The sequence below is a fragment of the Puma concolor genome, chromosome A1 (assembly GCF_028749965.1).
Source record: "Puma concolor isolate L17-30 chromosome A1, mPumCon1.1.hap2, whole genome shotgun sequence".
In the NCBI taxonomy this organism is placed as follows: Eukaryota; Metazoa; Chordata; class Mammalia; order Carnivora; family Felidae; genus Puma; species Puma concolor.
The window spans coordinates 119,354,303-119,374,131 of record NC_141667.1 but is presented as its reverse complement, the minus strand read 5'-3'; the positions used below and the strand labels follow the sequence as shown (position 1 = coordinate 119,374,131).

At 42.2% G+C, this 19,829-nt stretch overlaps 1 protein-coding gene across 6 annotated transcripts in view; it reads left to right on the top strand.

Moving 5' to 3' along the window:
* Positions 1-19,829, top strand: part of SH3RF2 (SH3 domain containing ring finger 2) — a 126,503-nt gene that overhangs the window by 55,117 nt on the left and 51,557 nt on the right. For all 6 annotated transcript variants that reach the window (XM_086701351.1, XM_086701356.1, XM_086701366.1 and 3 more), the window contains 2 exons: positions 1,218-1,313; positions 9,146-9,469. In XM_086701351.1, coding sequence (XP_086557477.1) covers positions 1,218-1,313; positions 9,146-9,469 — 420 coding nt within the window. The remainder of the gene's footprint in view (positions 1-1,217; positions 1,314-9,145; positions 9,470-19,829) is intronic.

Sequence of the window (19,829 nt, the reverse complement as noted above, 5' to 3'; positions counted from 1 at the left end):
CAGTAATGACCTTAGATTCTGATTCATCTAAATTGCTGAGGGGCATGGATCAGAAGGCCAGAGCAATCAGTGGATGGATATTCAGATTTGGATTGATGAACATGTATGGATATGGAAAGGTGTTCCTGATATGGTATACAGTGAAAAGTGTGTCTTACATGACTCCTTTTGTATGAAATATAAGGAGAGGCAGAATGAGTGTATATGCTAGGAGTCAGAATAGTGCTTACTTCTTGCTAGGCAATGGGAAAGGGCACAAAGGAGCCTTGTGGGTGCTGGAAATGGTCTATATCTCTTGATCTGGATGGGGGTTTCGTGCGTATAGTTAGTGTTAACATTCATCAAGCTTTACATCTAAACTTTATGAACTTTATTGTATATATGTATGTATGTTTTCATCAAAGTTTTTAAAAATCAATGTATATATATGTATACTTGGGTATGTTTTATCCTCAGAGAGAAGACTCTGGCTGGGAAATGTGCTAATCAGGATGTTAACAATGAGTGTATATATACTGTGGTAAAATTCTTTGTTTTGCATACTATATTTTCAAATGTTTCTACAAATCTTCATATAACCTTTTTTAAATGTTTATTTATCTTGGAGAGGGGAGGGGCAGAGAGAGAAGGAGAGAGAGAATCCCAAGCAGCATCTGTGCTGTCAGCACAGAGCCCAATGCAGGCCTCGATCCCACAAACCGTGAGATCGTGACCTGAGTCAAAATCAAGAGTTGGATGCTTAACCAAGTGAACCACCCAGGTACCCCTATAACCTTTTATAATAGGAAAATTTTGAATAAAAAGCCACCTCACATTTGATACATTAAAAATTGAATAGGTTCTGAAAATTCTTCAAAATTAGAGTGAAATTTATTCTTCCTTTTGCTAAGCTAAAGATCTCCCTGTGGCTCCCATATTGATTTCTCCATCTGATTAATATAAATGAAAGCTCAGAATCTGCTGGTGATTGAAAATTAGAAACATTTCCAAATTTTCTATTGGATTCCACTGGTCCTCCAAATTATTTCTACTCCTCCTGTGGTCTTGGTGGCCCAATACTTATGCCCTTTATGGAAGAAGATTTTACAAATAAATTATGAAAGAGTTACGTTTCTTGTACCTTACACCATCTGGGATTCCAAACTGCTCTCCACTAAAAGCTTTCACCACCTGAAAACTGAGAGCAAATGCTGACCATGAAACTTTCTCTCTTTCAGGACGATATCATCACCGTGATCAGCCGAGTGGATGAGAACTGGGCAGAAGGCAAGTTAGGAGATAAAGTCGGCATCTTCCCAATCTTGTTTGTAGAGGTACGTGAGTATCAAGTCTACATCTGATTCACACCCACTCAGAAGTATGTATGTGCCACCGGGATGCCTGAGAGAAATTCCTTTTTGATATGAGGCTTATTTCAGAAGTAACTAAAGTCTCCAAGGAAAAGATTCCAGAAGATAACATTCAGTTCTGGCAAGTATGTGGTGAAATGGACCTTTTTATTCTGATGGGAGTGTAAATAGTGCAGTGTCTCATACCCAAACTCAAAGAAACCCATGTCAATAACACTAAAAACCTACATCTCCTCTGATTCAGCAGTTGCATCAATCTGACAGTTTATTGTAAAGAAATATTCAAACAAGTACACAAAGATATATGTGTTCACCATGGCGTTGTGTGTAATGGTGAAAAGCCAGAAGTAATCTAAACATCCGACAATAAGGATTTCAGTTTTTTAAATTATGGTGAGGAAAAAATATATATACCCATTAAACATAATGTTAAAGAAAATTCAGTATTTTTGAGTATTTGGTATATTATCAAAAGACGTTTATGATTTGTTATTCAGTAAAGTTTAATGGGCATAGAGTTTCAGATTTAGAAGGTGAAGAAGTCCTAGAGATCTGTTTCACAACAATATGAACATAGTCAACACTGCTGAATTGTACACTTTACAATGGTTGTTACGGTAAATTTTCTGTTACATGTTTTTTGCCACAATTAACAAATGGAGCTATATTAAACTAGCTTCATAAATATGTGTGTATATAAATGGACAGGGAGTGGAACGATATGTACAAAACTGTTAACAGTGGTGATCACCAGATAGTGAGATTCTAGATAATTTTCACTTTCTTCTGCTGCCCTATATTTTGTAAATCTTCTGAAATAAGCATATATTACTTCTGGAGGTTTTTTAAGCTCCCTTAAAAAAGAAGAGCACATACTAGACCCTATCTGCCTGTTTCTCAAGTATAATACTATAACCTGGAGTTCCCAACCTCTCTAGCCTTGAGCCTCACCCTAGCTTGAGGCAGGTCATTACAAATTTAAGAGAGGCTTCATTGTTTAACTGCATTAATTGGATGCTTACCAGGCACAAAGCATTAAAAGTGAGCACGGCGGAGCTATGAAAGAAGGAAAAGGCATGTTTTCCACCCTCTAGGAAGGCAGGGTGAAAATAGAATGGGGCAGAGTTGGAGAAAAAGGGCCAGTTCTTTCATTCATAAGAGCCAAAGCAGGTTCTAAGCTTTCAAGGTTCTCTATAGCTCTTCTAACTTGATGCTGAAGGGATGAAAAATGGAAGGGAAGGATAGAGGAAGGGTCCAGAGAGTCTGGTCATCTTACCATCTCTAGTCAACAGTATTCTCATTACCAGTCCTTTTATCTTGCTGAGGCCCCTTTCAGGCAAACACACCCAATTCTCTCTACTTGTTCAAATTTCACTCATTTTACAAGGCTCAACTAGAAACCTGCTTTCTCCATAAAATTTCTAACCACTAGTTGAACACTCAGTTGTCTCTTTCTTCTCCAAACACCTGAGGGGTGTATTGCTTATTCCCCACAGGCTAGCCTGACACAGAAAGGCTCTCTGTAAAAAAAAAAAAAAAAAAAAAAAGCTTAAAAAGTGAATGAAGAGAAAAAAATTAGAAAACAAACCATTCAGGATAAAGAAATTGTGGTTTATATACACAATGGAGTACTATGTGGCAGTGAGAAAGAATGAAATCTTTTGTAGCAACGTGGATGGAACTGGAGAGTGTTATGCTAAGTGAAGTAAGCCATACAGAGAAAGACAGATACCTTAGGTGTTCACTCTTATGTGGATCCTGAGAAACTTAACAGAAATCCATGGGGGAGGGGAAGGAAAAAAAAAAAAAAGAGGTTAGAGTGGGAGAGAGCCAAAGCATAAGAGACTCTTAAAAACTGAAAAACTGAGGGTTGGTGGGGGGTGGGAGGGAGGAGAGGGTGGGTGACGGGTATTGAGGAGGGCACCTTTTGGGATGAGCACTGGGGGTTGTATGGAAACCAATTTGACAATAAATTTCATATATTGAAAAAAAAAAAGAAAAGAAAACAAACCATTCAGTGTGACCCTGTCCTGTACACATATATTCAATCACTCAACTAATGTTTCACTGAGTACCTGCTAAGTCAGGTCGTATGCTAAGTTCTAAAGATAAAAAGAGATAATGGGTTCCTACTTGCAGGGACTATAAAGTCAGACATTAAGTAATTTTTAAGTGTGATGAATGATGCAAAGAATGAAAGGGAGGGAAATAAATGGGGGGAGGAGGGAATGATGTGCAACTGACCTGGGAAGGAGGTCAGCGAATACCTTGTATGCCAAGATCACCCAGATGGATAGGAGTTATGTAGGTAAGCACCGAGAGAAGAGTGTTTTAGGGAGTGGAGGTAACATAAACAAAAGTCTGGCAGGTTGAGGAAGCATAGTGTATCCACAGGACTGAAAGAATACTAGAGCTGGAGCTTAGAAAGTAAGACAGTAACCTGACACACCAGGGAAGTGAGTGGGAGACAGGTCACTGAGGGCTTTATAAATCATCCTGTATTCGTCAGGATGAACTAGGTTATGCTATGGTAATAAATAGCCCCAAACTGCCAGTGACTTAGCAAGGAAAAACTTACTTCTCACCCACATTACATGTTTGGCACAGAACAGTGGGAAGCTGTGCTCACATAGTCACTCTAGAAACCCACACTGAGGCTGGGCCACCTTGTAGTTGCCATCTGGAGCACATGGACTTCCCCAGTCTTCATAGCAGGGGAGGAGTAAGGAGGATTGAGTTGTGTATCAGCAAATGCCTCAGCTCAAAACTGACACTTGTCACTCCACTCATGGCCCGTGGGCCTGAACCAGTCCCCTAGCCCCACCTGTCTTCAAGGCAGCTGAGAAGTACAGGGGAGCACGAGGAACATCTGATAAGTATGGTGGTCTGTGCCACATGGTAAGAAGTTTGGGCTTGATCCAGAAGTCAGTAGACACCACTGGAAGATTCTAAGGGACACAGTAACTCCATCAGACCTGGGTTTCTTTTTGTTGTTGTTGTATATTTATTTTTGAGAGAAAGACCGGGGGACGGGCAGAGAGAGAGGGAGACACAGAATCCGAAGCAGGCTCCAGGCTCTGAGCTGTCAGCACACAGCCCGACACGGGGCTCGAACTCACAGAGCTCCAGACCATGACCTGAGCCAAAGTCAGATGCTCAACCCACTGAGCTACCCAGGTGCCCCCAGACTTGGATTTCTTAAAGTCTGCTCTTCTGGCTATAGTAAGAAGAATAATTTGAGGAGGAGAGAGGAAAAAACAGGAAGACCAGGTAGGAGGCTGGCGCATGGCTCCGTTGGAAGATGACTGTGGCTTGGACCGGGAAATTGGAAACAAGTAGACAGATTCAAACACCATTTAGGAGGTAGATCCACAGGGCTTGGAGGTTGACAAAAGTGAGGAACAGGGGAGAGGGAGTGGTCAAGAATGCATGCCCCACTTTCTGCTTTATGTGCCTAGGTTAGTGGTGGAGCCGCTACCAAAGAGGGACAATTACAGTGATGGGGAGACAGTGGTTAAATTTCCAAGGACAGAGATCAGCTACAATCGATACCAAATTGGATACATAGGAGGTGCTTACATTTTTGCATTTTAGAGCTTGCGTGGTCCCCTGCATAATTTCAAGAAGCTTCTCCATAGCTCTGGGGGGGAAAAAGCACCATTGATTTTATTACCCATTTTTGGTACTCTTTTTTCGAAAATTTCTACATTTAATGATTATTCATTTGGACACTCTCCCCACCCCTTCACCTCTAAAATTAGTGATTACGAGAACCCTCAAGATTATCATCAAACTAGCCATTGCTTCGTTTGTTCTCCTAATTGCTAGGAGGGGAAAAAGATAATCAAGTGGTTGCTCTAATCTGGAAACCTGATTTTCAAAAATTACTTGAAATCTAAATTGAGCTTTTTAAAGCAGTACTTAAATTTTGACTCCAGTCATTTCATTAAGACTAGCACTTGCTAAGAACTCTTTAAACAAGTTTTGAATTATCAGTGCCATGCAAAGCAACTGAAAAGAAGGAAAGCTTTCTGGTAAGAGTGGCATGGGTTTTTTTTTTTCTTTTTTGCATAAACAGGATTTTTCTTGTTAATGCATCACTTGATTTATTGAATTACACCTGAATAAAAAGGTGGTAAAACAAATGCTGAGCTTATACCCATTCTTGTCAGGACTTCTCCAGTGAGGCCTGCCTGGGTTATGTGAACCTTGCTCAGCCCAATGAACCTCAAGGATATTGTTTCAAATGAGTGGGTACAAATTTAAGAGATGTGCAGTCTTTCCCCAACCGAGCTATTAATCACGTTGGCAGAACATGGGCAGACCAAGAGTCACACAAAGCCCTTTGTCAATGTTGCTGATGAAAACACTGAAGGTGTTGCTCACCAGGGGAAAAAGAACAATTAGGAAGCAGGAAAAAAAAAATTAATTGATTTCATTCTAGCTGTGAATGACCATAAAGAACTTTACTCATTCAACTCAAAGAGTATATGTTGCCCTCTTACTAAATCAACAATGGAGGGAGAGGTGCTCTGGGGAATGTAGACATTGTCCCGAGCCCGCACTGCCATCAGAGCTTGCCGACACAACTTCTGTAACTTCCTACGTAGTCTCCCTACTTCTACGCTGGTACGCTGGTACTTCTCAACAAAAAAAAAATAAAAACAAATACATAAAAGTCTAAACTTTTATGTATTTGTTTTTATTTGCATATGGCAAAATTTACTCTTTTCGGGTCCACTTCTATACATTTTGGTAAAGGCATCCAGTATACCCACACGACCATCAAGATATAGAATAGTTCCAGGGTGCCTGGGTGGTTCAGTCGGTTAAGCGTCCGACTTCAGCTCAGGTCATGGTCTCACAGTTCGTGAGTTGAGCCCCGAATTGGGCTGTCTGCTGTCAGTGCGGAACCTGCTTCGGATCCTCTCTGTCTCTCTGTCTCTCTCTGCACCCCACCTCTCTCAAAAATAAACATTAAAAAAAAAAGATCTAGAATAGTTCCAACATCCCCAAAAAGTGCAACAACATGCTGACTCTTTGTAGTCAGCCCCTTCCTGACTCCCAATAGCAGGCAATCACTGATCTGGTTTCTGCTCCTATAGTTTTCCTTTTCCTGAATGTCATAGCAATGGAATCCTGCAAAATGTAGCCTTGGAGTCTGGCGTCTTTCACTTAGCACAAAGCATTGGAGATTGATCCATGTAGTTAGGTATATCAGCAGCTCTTCCCTTTTTATTGCTAAGCCGCATTCCACTGCATGGATGTGCCAGAGTCTGTCCGTGCACCAGGTGACAGACAATGCATTGTTTCTAGTTGTCGGCAGCTACGAGTGAAGCTGCCATAAACATTTGCGTACCGATTTTTGAGCAGGCATAAGTTTTCCTGTCTCTTCAGTAATTACCTAGGAGTGAGATGGCTGGGTCAGATGCCAAGTGTGGGTTTAGCTTTGTAAGAAACTGCCAAAGCAAAGCATGAGCTTTTAAAAGCAGAAATCAGATTGTGTCACTCCTCTACCTAATCCTGCCAAAGGCTTCCTTTACACTTAGAATAAACTTGAGCCTCCCAGGACCTTTGTGACCCCACCCCTGCCTGTCTCTGTGGTCTCTTTACCACCTGCTCCTCACTCCATTCCAGCTTCTGTTTCTTGCTTTTTTCTCAGACTGTTTTTCCCCCTCCTTAGGATCTTTTTACTTGATTATAATCCCTCTGCTTGGCATGTTCTTACCCCCATCTTCACACAGCTGGTTCCTTCTTGTCATCTGTGTCTCAGTTAAATGCCACCTTCTCAGGGGAACTTCCTTGACCCACCCACCCCCATCTAAAGTAGGCATCTCCCCCAACCCGTCTTTATCACGTCAAAGCACTTACTTCTGTCTGATATTTTCTTGTTTGGTTGTCTGTTTGCTGGCTGTGCCATTTATAAGTCACCCCTTCGGGCCACAGCCCTTTTATCTTTAAAGTGGGCATAATAGGGGCACCTGGGTGGCTCAGTCAGTTAAGCCTCTGACTTTGGCCATGCTCATGATTTCATGGTCTGTGAGTTCAAGCTCTGTATTGGGCTCTGTGCTGATAGCTCAGAGCCTGGAGCCTGCCTCAGATTCTGTGTCTTCCTCTATCTCTGCCCCTCCCCAACTTGTGCTCTGTCTCTCTCTCTCTCAAAGATAAACATACATACATACATACATACATACATAAGATGGACATAATAGGGGCACCTGGGTGGCTCATTAAGTTAAGTGTCCAACTTCAGCTCAGATCATGATCTCACAGCTTCTAAGTTCGAGCCCCCCATCAGCCTCTGAATGCACTCTGTGCTGGCAGCTCGGAGCCTGGAGCCTGCTTCAGATTCTGTGTCTCCATTTCTCTCTCTGCCCCTCCCTCACTCACGCTCTGTCTCTCTCTCCTTCAAAAATAAATAAATATTTTTAAAAAATTTTTAAATAGATAAAATAAACTGGACATAGTAATGCCCCTTCCCCTACTCAATGATTCTTTTTCACAGTATTACAAGCTTTGTGAGGTAGAAATTGTATCTTCTTTAAAAACTTTCTATCTTGGGGGATGCCTGGGGTGGCTCAGTCAGTTGAACATCTGACTTAGGCTCAGGTCATGATCTCATGGTTTGTGAGTGTAAGCCCACATGGGCCAGCTGATGTCAGCACACAGCCCACTTTGGATCCTCTGTCCCTTTCTCTCTCTGCCCCTCCCCTCCCCTTCTCTTTCCCTCTCTCTCAAAAATGAATAAACATTTAAAAATAAAATAAAATTTTCTATCTTGGCTATGTTAATCATCTGCATATTGTCATTAAAACGTTCTGAAATGGGCAAATTCCCTTTTATCTTTACAGATGAATCTGTAAAGTGGAATGAGACACATGGCTTTGGAGGACAACTCTGTCCATGTATTCCAGCCTTCCAAAGGAATTGAACCCAAAATATAACACAGCTGGTGGCTGTGCTAGACCTAGCTGGTACTAAATTGTCAGAGCTGGTTTTTATATTTTCAGGAATTTTGCTAGCTAGTTGTTAAACCATTGGTAGGTATTTGCACCGTAGAAATTGGGAAACTCTACAAATCAGGGCTTGCACTTACGTTTTTTCTTTTCTTTTCTTTCTCCAAACACCAGCATATTAGAGACTAAGAGGTATGGAACAAGAGAGAAATGTGAGGAGTTAAAAGTGTTTAAAGAAAGTAGTAAAAGTAGCATAAAGATTCAAAGTCCCAAATACATTTACATTATGGTTCAAATGCTTATAAGATGAGAAAACCTGACCAAGTCCATCCATGCGTGATTCCACAAGCACTCACTGAGCATCCGCTGTGGGACAGGGCCGAGACGAACGTGTATGAGCTCGCTGCCATCAGGTAGCTAACAGTCCAGTGGGGGAAGGAAATGATTGCAGTGTGTTGTGTAAAGTGCCACGGTGGAAGAGGATAGAAGCTGCAGCCCACGCAGTGGCATTCAGGAGTGGCTGAAGGAGGAAAAGGGGAGGGTGTGCCTGGGAGAAATGGGTAAAGGAAGAGCGCTCCCGATCAGGGAAGAGTATCATGACTTATTTTTAACCCCTGGAGACCTCAGTGAGGAAGGAGAGCAATATCTACTTTGCAAGAGACTTGTCGGAATTTCTTGATGCAGCCAAGTAGCTGGGACATATATATAAAAGGAGGAAGCTGACCAGAGTGATGGCTGAGGTGGCGGCATCCGAACCCGCTTCAGACTAGCCTGGATAGGACTTAGCTGCTCACACCAGATCAGGAAGACTAACCTCTCATGGACCTTCTGTGTTTTCAGCCCAACCTCACTGCAAGACACCTCCTAGAGAAGAACAAAGGCCGTCAATCGGTCCGCACAAAGAACCTGTCTGTGGTACCCTCATCCTCCCGAGGCAAAGCAGCCAACACGCCCACCCTCCGCAGGGGCCCTGGGTCCAGGAGGAAAGGGCCCGGGCAGTTCTCCATCACAACAGCTTTGAACACTCTCAACAGGATGGTCCATTCTCCCTCAGGACGCCATATGGTGGAGATCAGCACCCCAGTGCTCATCAGCTCCAGCAACCCCTCTGTGATCACCCAGCACACGGAAAAAGGAGATATTCCTCCCAGCTCTGTGGGGCAGGTAGGAAACAAACCCCTGGGATAAGGGCACGTTGGAGTCAGGCAGGTGATGCACACCATGTCATAAACAGTATTGGATATTTAGTACCTGCTGAGCATCCATAATGCACTAATAACAACTAATGTGTATATTATATGTCAGAGCTGTAGACACATGATTCCATGTCATCCTTGAACCAGCCTCTTGAGTTAGATACTATTACTGTTCTCCCCATTTTATAGATAAGAAAACTGAGGCCAAGAGGAGTTAAACAACTTTCGAGATCTTCACAGACACTGTGCTTTCCCATGCTGAAAGCCATGACATAGTTTCCATCCCATAAAGAACTTCTCTCCCAGGAGACAATAGCACCCATTTTCTAGAGAGAGTTTTGGCATCATGATTAGAGATTCACTGTTCCATTCTATCCTCTGACAATGTCTTAGGCATCATGCGGAAAGGAAGGAAAAGAGGGAAAGAGAAATTGTGGGTTACTGGGTGTTTTCAGGACTGGCTACATAATTTGCAGGGCCCAGTGGAATGTGAAAATGCAGGCCCCTTGCTCAAAAATGACTGAGAATTTCAAGGGGCCCCTGGGTGGCTCAGTTGGTTGAGGTTCCGACTTCGGCTCAGGTCACGGTCTTTCTGTTCGAGAGTTCAAGCCCCACATCAGGCTCTGTGCTAACAAACAGCTCGGAGCCTGGAGCCTGCTTCAGATTCTGTATCTCTCTCTCTCTCTCCCCCTCCCCTGCTCATGCTCTGCCTCTCTCTGTTTCTCAAAAATAAATAAATGTTAAAAAAAAATTTTTTTTAAAGAATTTTGATACATCAACAGCAGAGCATTAAACCGAGTGAAGAGCCCTTCTCAATACAGAGCCCCATGTGACTATACATGTCACATGGACACACACACACACACACACACACACACACACACACAAAGCCAGCCCTGCGTGTTTTTATATGGAGTACCTAATAAGATAATACAGGAAAGTGCTCAGTGCCAGTGCTTGGCACATGCTAAGCCCCCAGTAAGCATTAGCTGTTAATACTATTATTATTCAGCCCAATCACGGAATTGCCAAATGAAGAGAGATACACCAAGGGGCGATTGTAGCAATCCAGAAACAGAAGTACTTCTAACAGCATGTGGCTATTTAGGTTGGAGGGTACTTTGAAAGATGAAGGACTGGAGGTATGAGGCAAAGTAATTAAGAACAACTCCATGTTGGGGATTCTGCTGAAAACACTCTTTGGAACTGGGCAGGTGGCAGCTTGAAAGGACAAACTTCAACTTGCACGGATGTATTTTTTTTAAAGCTGTAAATCTTGTTTTTAAACATGAATCTCTACCTTGGGATTAAAGGACTTAATTGGACTCTAATCCCTTTTTAACAAGACAAGGAGGAGGAGAAAGTCAAGGGCTTCTCAAAGACCTGTATGCTGGTCGAAAATGAAAACAATCACCATCAACAACATTTTCTATCTCATACCACCGTCTGGATCTCCAAGAGGCTGGTTCTTCACGTGCCTCAGCCCACCACCTGTACTACATGCCCACACACACACACGCACATGCACACACACACACACACATTTTCCCCTCCACATACTCTCTCCTTACATAAAAAACTATAACGTTCCCTTCCTACACACACATTCCAAATGCTTTTTTACAAGTACATACACGCTTTGTGCTCAGAGTTCTCCCTCCACCACACACACGCACACACACACACACACTCTCTCTCTCTCTAAAATGAGGGGCCTAGTGACTCACAATTAAGCCAAAGACTAACAGAATTTTTCTAAAGCCGTTTTTATATAGAGAGAGAGATAGGTAGATATTTATAAAGTACAGCCCACACTCAGAAGATCTAAGCAAGCTCACTCAGCTGTAAGTTGGTTTCCCAAGAGATTTAGCCAAGAGTCACTTTTCATATGCCTTTTAAATTCTTCTTTCCAGTCATTTACCTTATCCATAGAGAGGCTAGAGCAGAGTGGAGAATCCTGGTAGGATTTAAAGTAAAAAAATTTTTTTTAATTAAAAAATTTAAAGTAAAATAGTGTTTCTTCCTAGTTTTCACAGAGGTGAGAATTCCAAAATTTGGCATTTGCATATCCTATTCCCAGGGAACCTTTGCACGGTATTGATAATAGCCTTTCTCAATTCAGATGGCTGTGGATTTTAAGTGTTTCTACATGTTTGCCCAAGTGTTGTCAAAAATGCTCTTAAAATACTTCATTTACAAGCTACATCTAAAGATGGGTAAAACATTGAGCAAATGACAAGTTCTTTTGCTTCCTTTTTCCTCTAACATCCTTGAGAGCTGAGGTTGGATCTAACTTTTCAGGTTTCCCCTCTATTCCCCATCCCAGCACCCTGCACAGTGTCTACTCTGTAATAGGCACTCAGTAAATCAGGAAATCAAGACTTTTGACTTAAACATCTGGACAGATAGTTGTGATGTATACTCAGACAGGAAAGCCTGGAGAAGGAATAATTTCCTGTAGAGATCTCACAGGTCAGTGTAGCTTTTTCAACCAATAAACATCTGTTGGGTGCTTATAGTGTGCTCATAACCATAGTGAGTACTGGGGATTCTACTACCAAAACAACAGGAACAATAGTCATCTTGAACACTTACTGAGACTAATATGATTGATGGATAGAGAAATAGAGAGATAGGATGATATACTCTGATAGCAAAGTCTTTATTTGCTAGTCTCGTAAGTCCTGTCCTCTATCCTGAAAGATGATAAGAGCCTTTGTAAGGGAGATATTATCACTACTTTAGGTAGTTACTAAAGTACTTTAGTACTTCACTACTTTAAGGTAATTAAGCTGCCCCCCCAAAAAAATAGTTTTTCCATAGTTCATGTAATTAGTAAACAATCAGAGTCTGGATTACCCCTAGAATTGTGTGATGCTGGAACATACACTCTTGTCACTACACTATGCCATCAACAGAGACCTCATCAAGCAACAGTGTTATGTCAGTGCAGTTCATATCGGATATCTGTAGCCTCTATTCTTTCAGACTTGTCACCTGACTCGCTTTAGACACCGAGGCCCTCCACCATTCTCTTCCCTGCCCACCCCCTTCTCCAGTAAAGAATTTGCCCTAAGTCTTTTACATCTAAACGTTTTTGTTTACTATCATTTTGTTCCTTTATGAACTACCAACTGTGTCCAGCCATTGTGTATGCTGCTGAGGTACCAAGAGTAAACTCTCACCATCAAGGAACGCCCTCTGGCAGAGACACAAAAAATAAATGACTGCCTATAGTGGAGTGAGGGCTTCCTAACATGGGTTGAGGACCTGCTGGCACCCGCACTGACTTAAGCAGTACAGAGACTCAGAATTTAACAACACAGAACTGTAGACTGAGAAAGTCATTTCCTTTCCAATTTTCCCCAAGTCCATTGATGATATCGAGAAGGTCCCAATTTGGTACTGACACTTGACAGTCTGCCTTGGTAAGGAAGAGAGAGCAAGGCCTGGGGCCCAGGGCTTCTGGCAAGTTCTTGCCCATCTCTGAACTGAACAACACTGTATGTTTTTATTATGTGGTCTGATGGTTATCTTCCATATAAGTGGTATCAGTTTTATGTTCACAGCGGTATATGAAAAGAGAAGCCAGAGTAAGGAATTTTGTTTTCCTGTTGTCTTTGTGTCTTCTCACCTGTGGGAAACCACCTGACACATTTGGCTAGAACATCAGGAAATGGCCTCAAAGATGAACTTTGCACTAAATACAACTGTACTCGTAAATAATTCAGGATTAGACCTGAAGAGGGTGAGTAGATTCCCTGGGAAATTGTGGTGAGAAGGTTAAGTAGGAGGATTGGAACTCATGTAGTTGGCCTCTGGGAGAGTCCTGAAGATGATCTCAAGGTCTACACTGAGAAGGGACGCCTTAGAAGGAGAAAGTCAAGTGCATGGGGCACGCATTAGAAAGATGTCCTTGAGCAGTTGAAGTCACAACTGCCAGGCCCACCCTAGAGATTCTAAAATTCACTTGTTCACGATGTGGAGGCTGCCTGCCCACTGTCTCCCACACTCACAGAACAATGAGGCATTCTTGTTTTCTCTAATGCTGGGCTTCCTAAGAGGTTCTGCTCCCTCAGTATACCCCCTATCTCCTACCCTCACCTGCCACCCCCCTACTAATCCCCTTAACCCCCGCCTTCAGCCTGCCCCTCCTCCTGTATCACAGATGCCGGTTAGTGGAACTGCTAAACAACTAGAAAGCCTGTCATCATTCCAGAGTTTTGTCTTTCCCTCACCTCTTACATCAGTTAGTCAGCAAGCTCATTTTCCCACCTGAATTGTCATGGCTTCTGTCCATTCCATCCCAGTGCCTTACTTTTGGTCCTCATCTCTTGCCTAGACTGTTGCTTCAGCCTCCTCCTTGGTCTCACAGAGCTCATGCTCAATCACTACACCTCACCCCACCCACCCCTTCACCCCCATGCATTCTTCCAGTCGTGGCCTCTATCACAATGTCTTGAAAGCCCAAATCCATGAAGCTGCTTCTCTTGCCCAAACTGCCGGTGGTTCCCTACAGTCCACAGAAGAAGTGATACCTGCCGTTTATTGAATGGCCACTAAAAGCCAGCATCTATACTGATAACTTACAGACATTATGACTAGCCTCACAACTGTTCATAGTAGGCACTGGTATGCCCATTTTACCAAATAGGAAAACTCGGGGACAGAAAGATTAGGTAACTTGTCCAAAGTCTCAAAGTTAGAAACAGAGTCAGGATTTGAGGACAGACTGAAGTTTATTTATTTACTTTGACAGACAGAGAAAGAGAGCATGAGCAGAGGAGGGGATAGAGAGAAATAATCCCAAGCAGGCTCTGTACTGTCAGCACAGAGTCCCATGAAGGGCTCGAACTCATAAACTGTGAGATCATGACCTGATCCAGACACTCAACCAACCCAGGCGGCCTGATCTACTTGACATTTTTAAGCACAGTACATCTATTCTAGGCCACCTCTCTGCTTTTTGTCCTTGTACCCAGCATGGTGCCTGCATTATTATGAGCAATGAACAAAAGGCTGTTTCTCTTGGAATTTATTTTTGGTGCATTCACCTGTCACAATCATATCCAGACCCCAAGCCCTATATGCATATCATTTCTGCAAGGAACCTTTTTCCAGTTCTCCCCTGCAAAATTAATATCTCCCCTTGTGTTCACGGCACATTGTTTTTACTCAAGTTATAACACATTCTTCTTTGTACTGTCAATACCCCACATATATCTTCTCACCAAGCTCACGAAGATTGAATACTTCTTAAGGGAGGAGATGGTGTTTTATTCATTTAGGTTACTGCTCACTTTCCAAAACCCCAACAAAGGTTTCTAATAACATGTTTTGCCTCAAGAATTAAAAACAAAGTCAGAGACCTCTGACTTTTTAAAATAATTACCACATTAAAATTTTTTTTTAAAAAAACAGAAGGTGCCTGGGTGGCTCAGTCGGTTGAGCATCTGACTTCGGCTCAGGTCATGATCTCGCAGACTGTGAGTTCAAGCCCCGTGTCAGGCTCTGTGCTGACAGCTCAGGACCTGGAGCCTGCTTCGGATTCTGTGTCTCCCTCTCTCTTTCTGCCCCTCCCCCGCTCATGCTCTGTCTCTCTCTCTCTCTCTCTCTCTCTCTCTCTCTCTCTCTCTGTCAAAAATAAATAAACATTAAAAACAAATTTTTAAATAATTACCAATCCCCATCCCTTCTTCTGATTAAAGAAAGGACAAAGGCAGATCAGTGAAGTGTAATTCCATTCCCCACACCTCTTCCATCCCATTGATAATGACAAGTCCAAGCATCTTTCCTGGCCTCCTGGGGAGATGAGCTGTGACACATCTTGGGAAATTCTGAAGTCTATAAAGCTAGCTTTCCTTTCAATCCCATATTTGAAATATTCTGGATAAAGTAACTTTCAGCATCTTGAACTATAAGTCTGGACCCTCACCTTTTCTCTCTTTGATGGGAGTTTCTCAGCCCAAATTCATGGCACTCAGGACTACCATGAGAGATGGTTTTGACTTAGCATTAAGAAAATTTCTTTCCTTTGGACACCGTCTCAATGCAAATTTATGCTTAAGATTCTAGCTAACCCTCCTTCTAAGGTAATTTACAGAAATAGATTGATCCTATGCTTCTAGTCTTATGTTAATATCTCCCAATATAAATGTTCCATCTTCACAATTTTCACTCAGTAAATCCCTATTTATAAATTAAGTTATCCGAGCACTCTTTTTTTTTTTTTTAATTTTTTTTTTTCAACGTTTATTTATTTTTGGGACAGAGAGAGACAGAGCATGAGCGGGGGAGGGGCAGAGAGAGAGGGAGACACAGAATCGGAAACAGGCTCCAGGCTCCGAGCCATCAGCCCAGAGCCTGACGCGGGGCTCGAACTCATGGACTGCGAGATCGTGACCTGGCTGAAGTAGGACGCTTAACCGACTGCGCCACCCAGGCGCCCCTATCCGAGCACTCTTGAACTGATGGAATGGTCCCCAAGGGTCGTGGGTAAAAATTGGGAAGGCTCCATTTTATTGATACCTGTCCCCTCAAACCGTTTTGTTCCACATCATCTTTATCTGCCCCAAAGTGCCTTGTGTGGAGTCTAACAGGTGCTTGAAATTTGTGAAAATTTCAAGAGTATATCCCTGGCTAGAGACAGCCCCTTAAACTGTTCTCATAAATTATCAGTAATGCCTTAGCAGGAGTTCCCTGGTGGACATCTGAAAGCAAAAACGGACACGGGTTGGGACCACAGGGCATCTACTGCCCTCTACTCTGCCAGATCCCAGCCCCCCTCCCCGGGAAAGAACCATCAGGAGCCACCTAGGCAAGCAGTGTTTTGTGCTGGAGAACCTCCTCTGGCCTTGAACCCAGAAAGGGTTTCCTACCTTGAAAGGCTGTTGGGAAAATCAGAAGATGCAAAGTGGATGTAAAGTGCTTGGTTAGCATTTGGATTGTTGTGATTATTACTAAAAATTTTAGCAGTCAAAATTTCTTAGAGGTCAAGTTTTAGATTTCTCTTCAATCACTATGCTGTACATTTTTTTGAGCTTTTTTGTAATGGAAAATTTTAAACATTGTAAAAGAAGAAGGAAGAGTATAATGAAGCCTCATATACATAACACCAAGTCTCAACAATTATCCACTCATGGGCCAGTCTTATTTAAGTTATATCCCCACTCACGAACCTGCTCCCCAACTGGGTTATTTTGAAGCAAAGCTCAGACATCCTATCACTTCATCCACACATATCTCAGCATCTCTTTACACATTTTAGTCAGTATTTATTTCTAAGAATTTAACATAACCATGATCCCATTATCACACATTAGAAAATGGGCAATGATTTCTTTTGGGTTTTTTTTTAATGTTTATTTAGTTATTTTTGAGAGCACTTGCCCCAATTTCTTTATTTAGCCAGTGTTCACATGTCCATATTTGCCTTATAATTTTTTTTTTACAGTTGGTTTGTTTAAATGGCATCCAAATGAGGTAAACACTTTGAATTGGGTTGATATGTCTCTTAGATTTCTTTTATTCCACAAGCTCCCTCTCTCTCCTTGTCTTGTCCTTGGCCATGCATGTGTTACAGAAGCCAAGTTGTGTGTCTTGTTGGATTTTTGCATTCTGGATACTGCTAGTTGCCTCTTTGCAGCATTTTTTAACACATGCCTCTCTCCCCTGTGCTTTCTGTAAACTGGTAGTTACATCTAGGGGCTTAATCAGCTTCAGACTTGGTTTTTGGCAAGACTACGTCATGGGTAGTGCTAAGTACTTCTTTTGTGGTTTTTGTCTTGTTTTGTTTAAGGGCACAATTCACTGACTTGTAATATATCCAGACGTTATGCATCCATTACCCTAATGTAAAACATTTTCATTATTCCAAAAAGAAACCTCACACCTCTGAACCATCACCCCAAGTTCCCCATTTCCCGCCACCCCCACCTCAGCCCCAGGAAACACCAATTTACTTTCTGTCTCTATAGATTTGCCTGTTCATTTGATTTTAGTGGAGTCACACAGTTTTTGGTCCTTTGTGGCTGGCTTCTTTCACTTAGCATTATGTTTCCAAGTGCATCTGTTAGAGCAGGTATCAGTACCTCATTCCTTTTTACGATTGATAACATTCCCTTGTATAGACTATTGTGTGGATATACCACATTTTGTTTACCTACTCATCAGTTGATGGACATCTGGAGTTTTTTTGCCTTTTAGTATTATAAATAATCCTGCTGTGAACAGTCATGTACAGGTTTTTGTGTGGGCACATGTTTTCATATGGTTATACAACTAGGAGTGGAATTACTCGATCATATGGTAACTTTATTAACTGTTTGAAGAACTGCCAACTGTTTTCCAAAGTGATTACACTATTTTACATCCTTACCAATGGTTTATGAGAGTTCCAATTTCTCCACATCTTCACCAACACTTGTTTTATTATCTTCCTTTTCTATTGTAGCCATCTTAATGGGTATGAAGTGGTATCCATTGTGGTTTTGGTTTGCATTTCCTTGATGGCTAAGCATCTGTTCATGTGTTTATTGGATATGCATTCTTTAGAGGACTGTCTATTCATATCCTTTGCTATATTTTTAATGGGTCACTTACCTTTTAACTGAGTTTAAGAATGCTGTACCTATGGGGGCACCTGGGTGGCTGAGTTAGTTAAGTGTCCGATTTCGGCTCAGGTCATGATCTCACAATTTGTGAGGTAGAGCCCCACAACAGACTCTGCACTGACAATCCAGAGACTGCTTGGGATTCTCTCTCTCCCTCTCTCTCTGCCCTCTGTCTCAAAATAAATAACCCTCCCCCCAAAAAAATAATTCTGTACCTATGTACATATATGCTAGGTGCATGTCCCTTATCAAATATATGACTTACAAAAATGTTCTCCTGTTCTCTGGTTGCCTTTTCATGTTCTTGGTGGTATCCTTTGAGGCACAAAAGTTTTAATTAGATGGTATCCACTCTATCTATTCTTTCCTTTGTTGCTTGTACTTTTGGTGTCATATCTTAGAATCCATTGCTTAATCCAGGTCCACAAGATTTACCCCTATGTTTTCATCTAAGAATTTTATAGTTTTACATTTGGGTATGATACATTTGGAGTTAATTTTTGTGTGTGTTGTGAGGTAGGGGTCCAAATTCATTCTTTTACATGTAAAAAGAATGTCTCTCATTTTGCATTAAAGTTTATTCAGATTCAGGTGTTGTCAGCCTTCTCCACCCATTATAAGGTTCCCCATCAGCCTTTCATCTAATGGTTTGAGGTGCCATTCATGAACATTCATTTGGGGTTGCAAAATGGTGACATTCCAAATCTATCATTCCTCCTAAATTTTTTTAAGCTACAATTCTTCTACAAGATTGACTACTACTTTCTAAGAGCTAATGTGCGCAAGATGTCATACTGTGAGTTGTACCTAAATTATTTCACAGTGATTTCCAAACCTGTATATCATAGGTGCTCAGCATATACTGAGGAAGCCAAAGTTCATGCCTCAACCACTATATCCCCTCTATCTCTGTCTCTCTTTGTTTCTCTCTGTGTGTCTTTCTTGTTTGTTTGTTCCTGGGCGTTTCCCTAGCTCAAAGACAGGACTCACTTCTCACCACCTTCTGGCTTGGCGTGTTTACCATCCCTAAACTGCTCCCCTTTTTCCACTGACCGCTGCCAGCGGAGCTAATCTCCCGATGCCTGCCTGTGCCAGTCTTCTTGTTTACATCCTTATCACTGCCTTCAGGCCAGCCTCAGCATCCTGGCCTCCTCAGCCACATGGTCACCCTTCTGCCCCTCCTGAGGTCTGGATCCCACCCCTGGGCTAAGGCCAGGAGAAAAGGCCCAGGCTTCTCCAGCCTGAAGAAGAAAGGGCTTCAGGATTCATGTGGGAATGAGTGTCGATTTTGTTTTTCCAAACTTAGGTTTATGTACTGGTTTTAAACTCCTGGGGTCCAGAAGAGGAACAGAACATAAATCAGAACATGAAGGACTTCACGAGTTCCAAGGAAAAACTTCTCCCATCACACAGATTGTGAGAAAGTAAATAGTGAAAATGCTGAAGGAGCTTATGGAACCTAATACTGCTGGGTTTTGGTTTGGTTTTTATTTTTCCCTACAGAGGAAGGAAGCTTAGTACAAATAAGAAGGCTCTGAGTCAGGCAAAGCTGCATGCCACAGCTTTGCCATCTAATACCGAAGTAACCACGAACTGAGTACCTTACCCCACTGATCCTAGGTGTCCTCACCTGCAAAAGGGGTAGGTCCTTCCATGCAGGGTTACTGCTACTACCTATAGCCATTGCTACTACCTTCTTTCCTCCAAGCAGAGTTT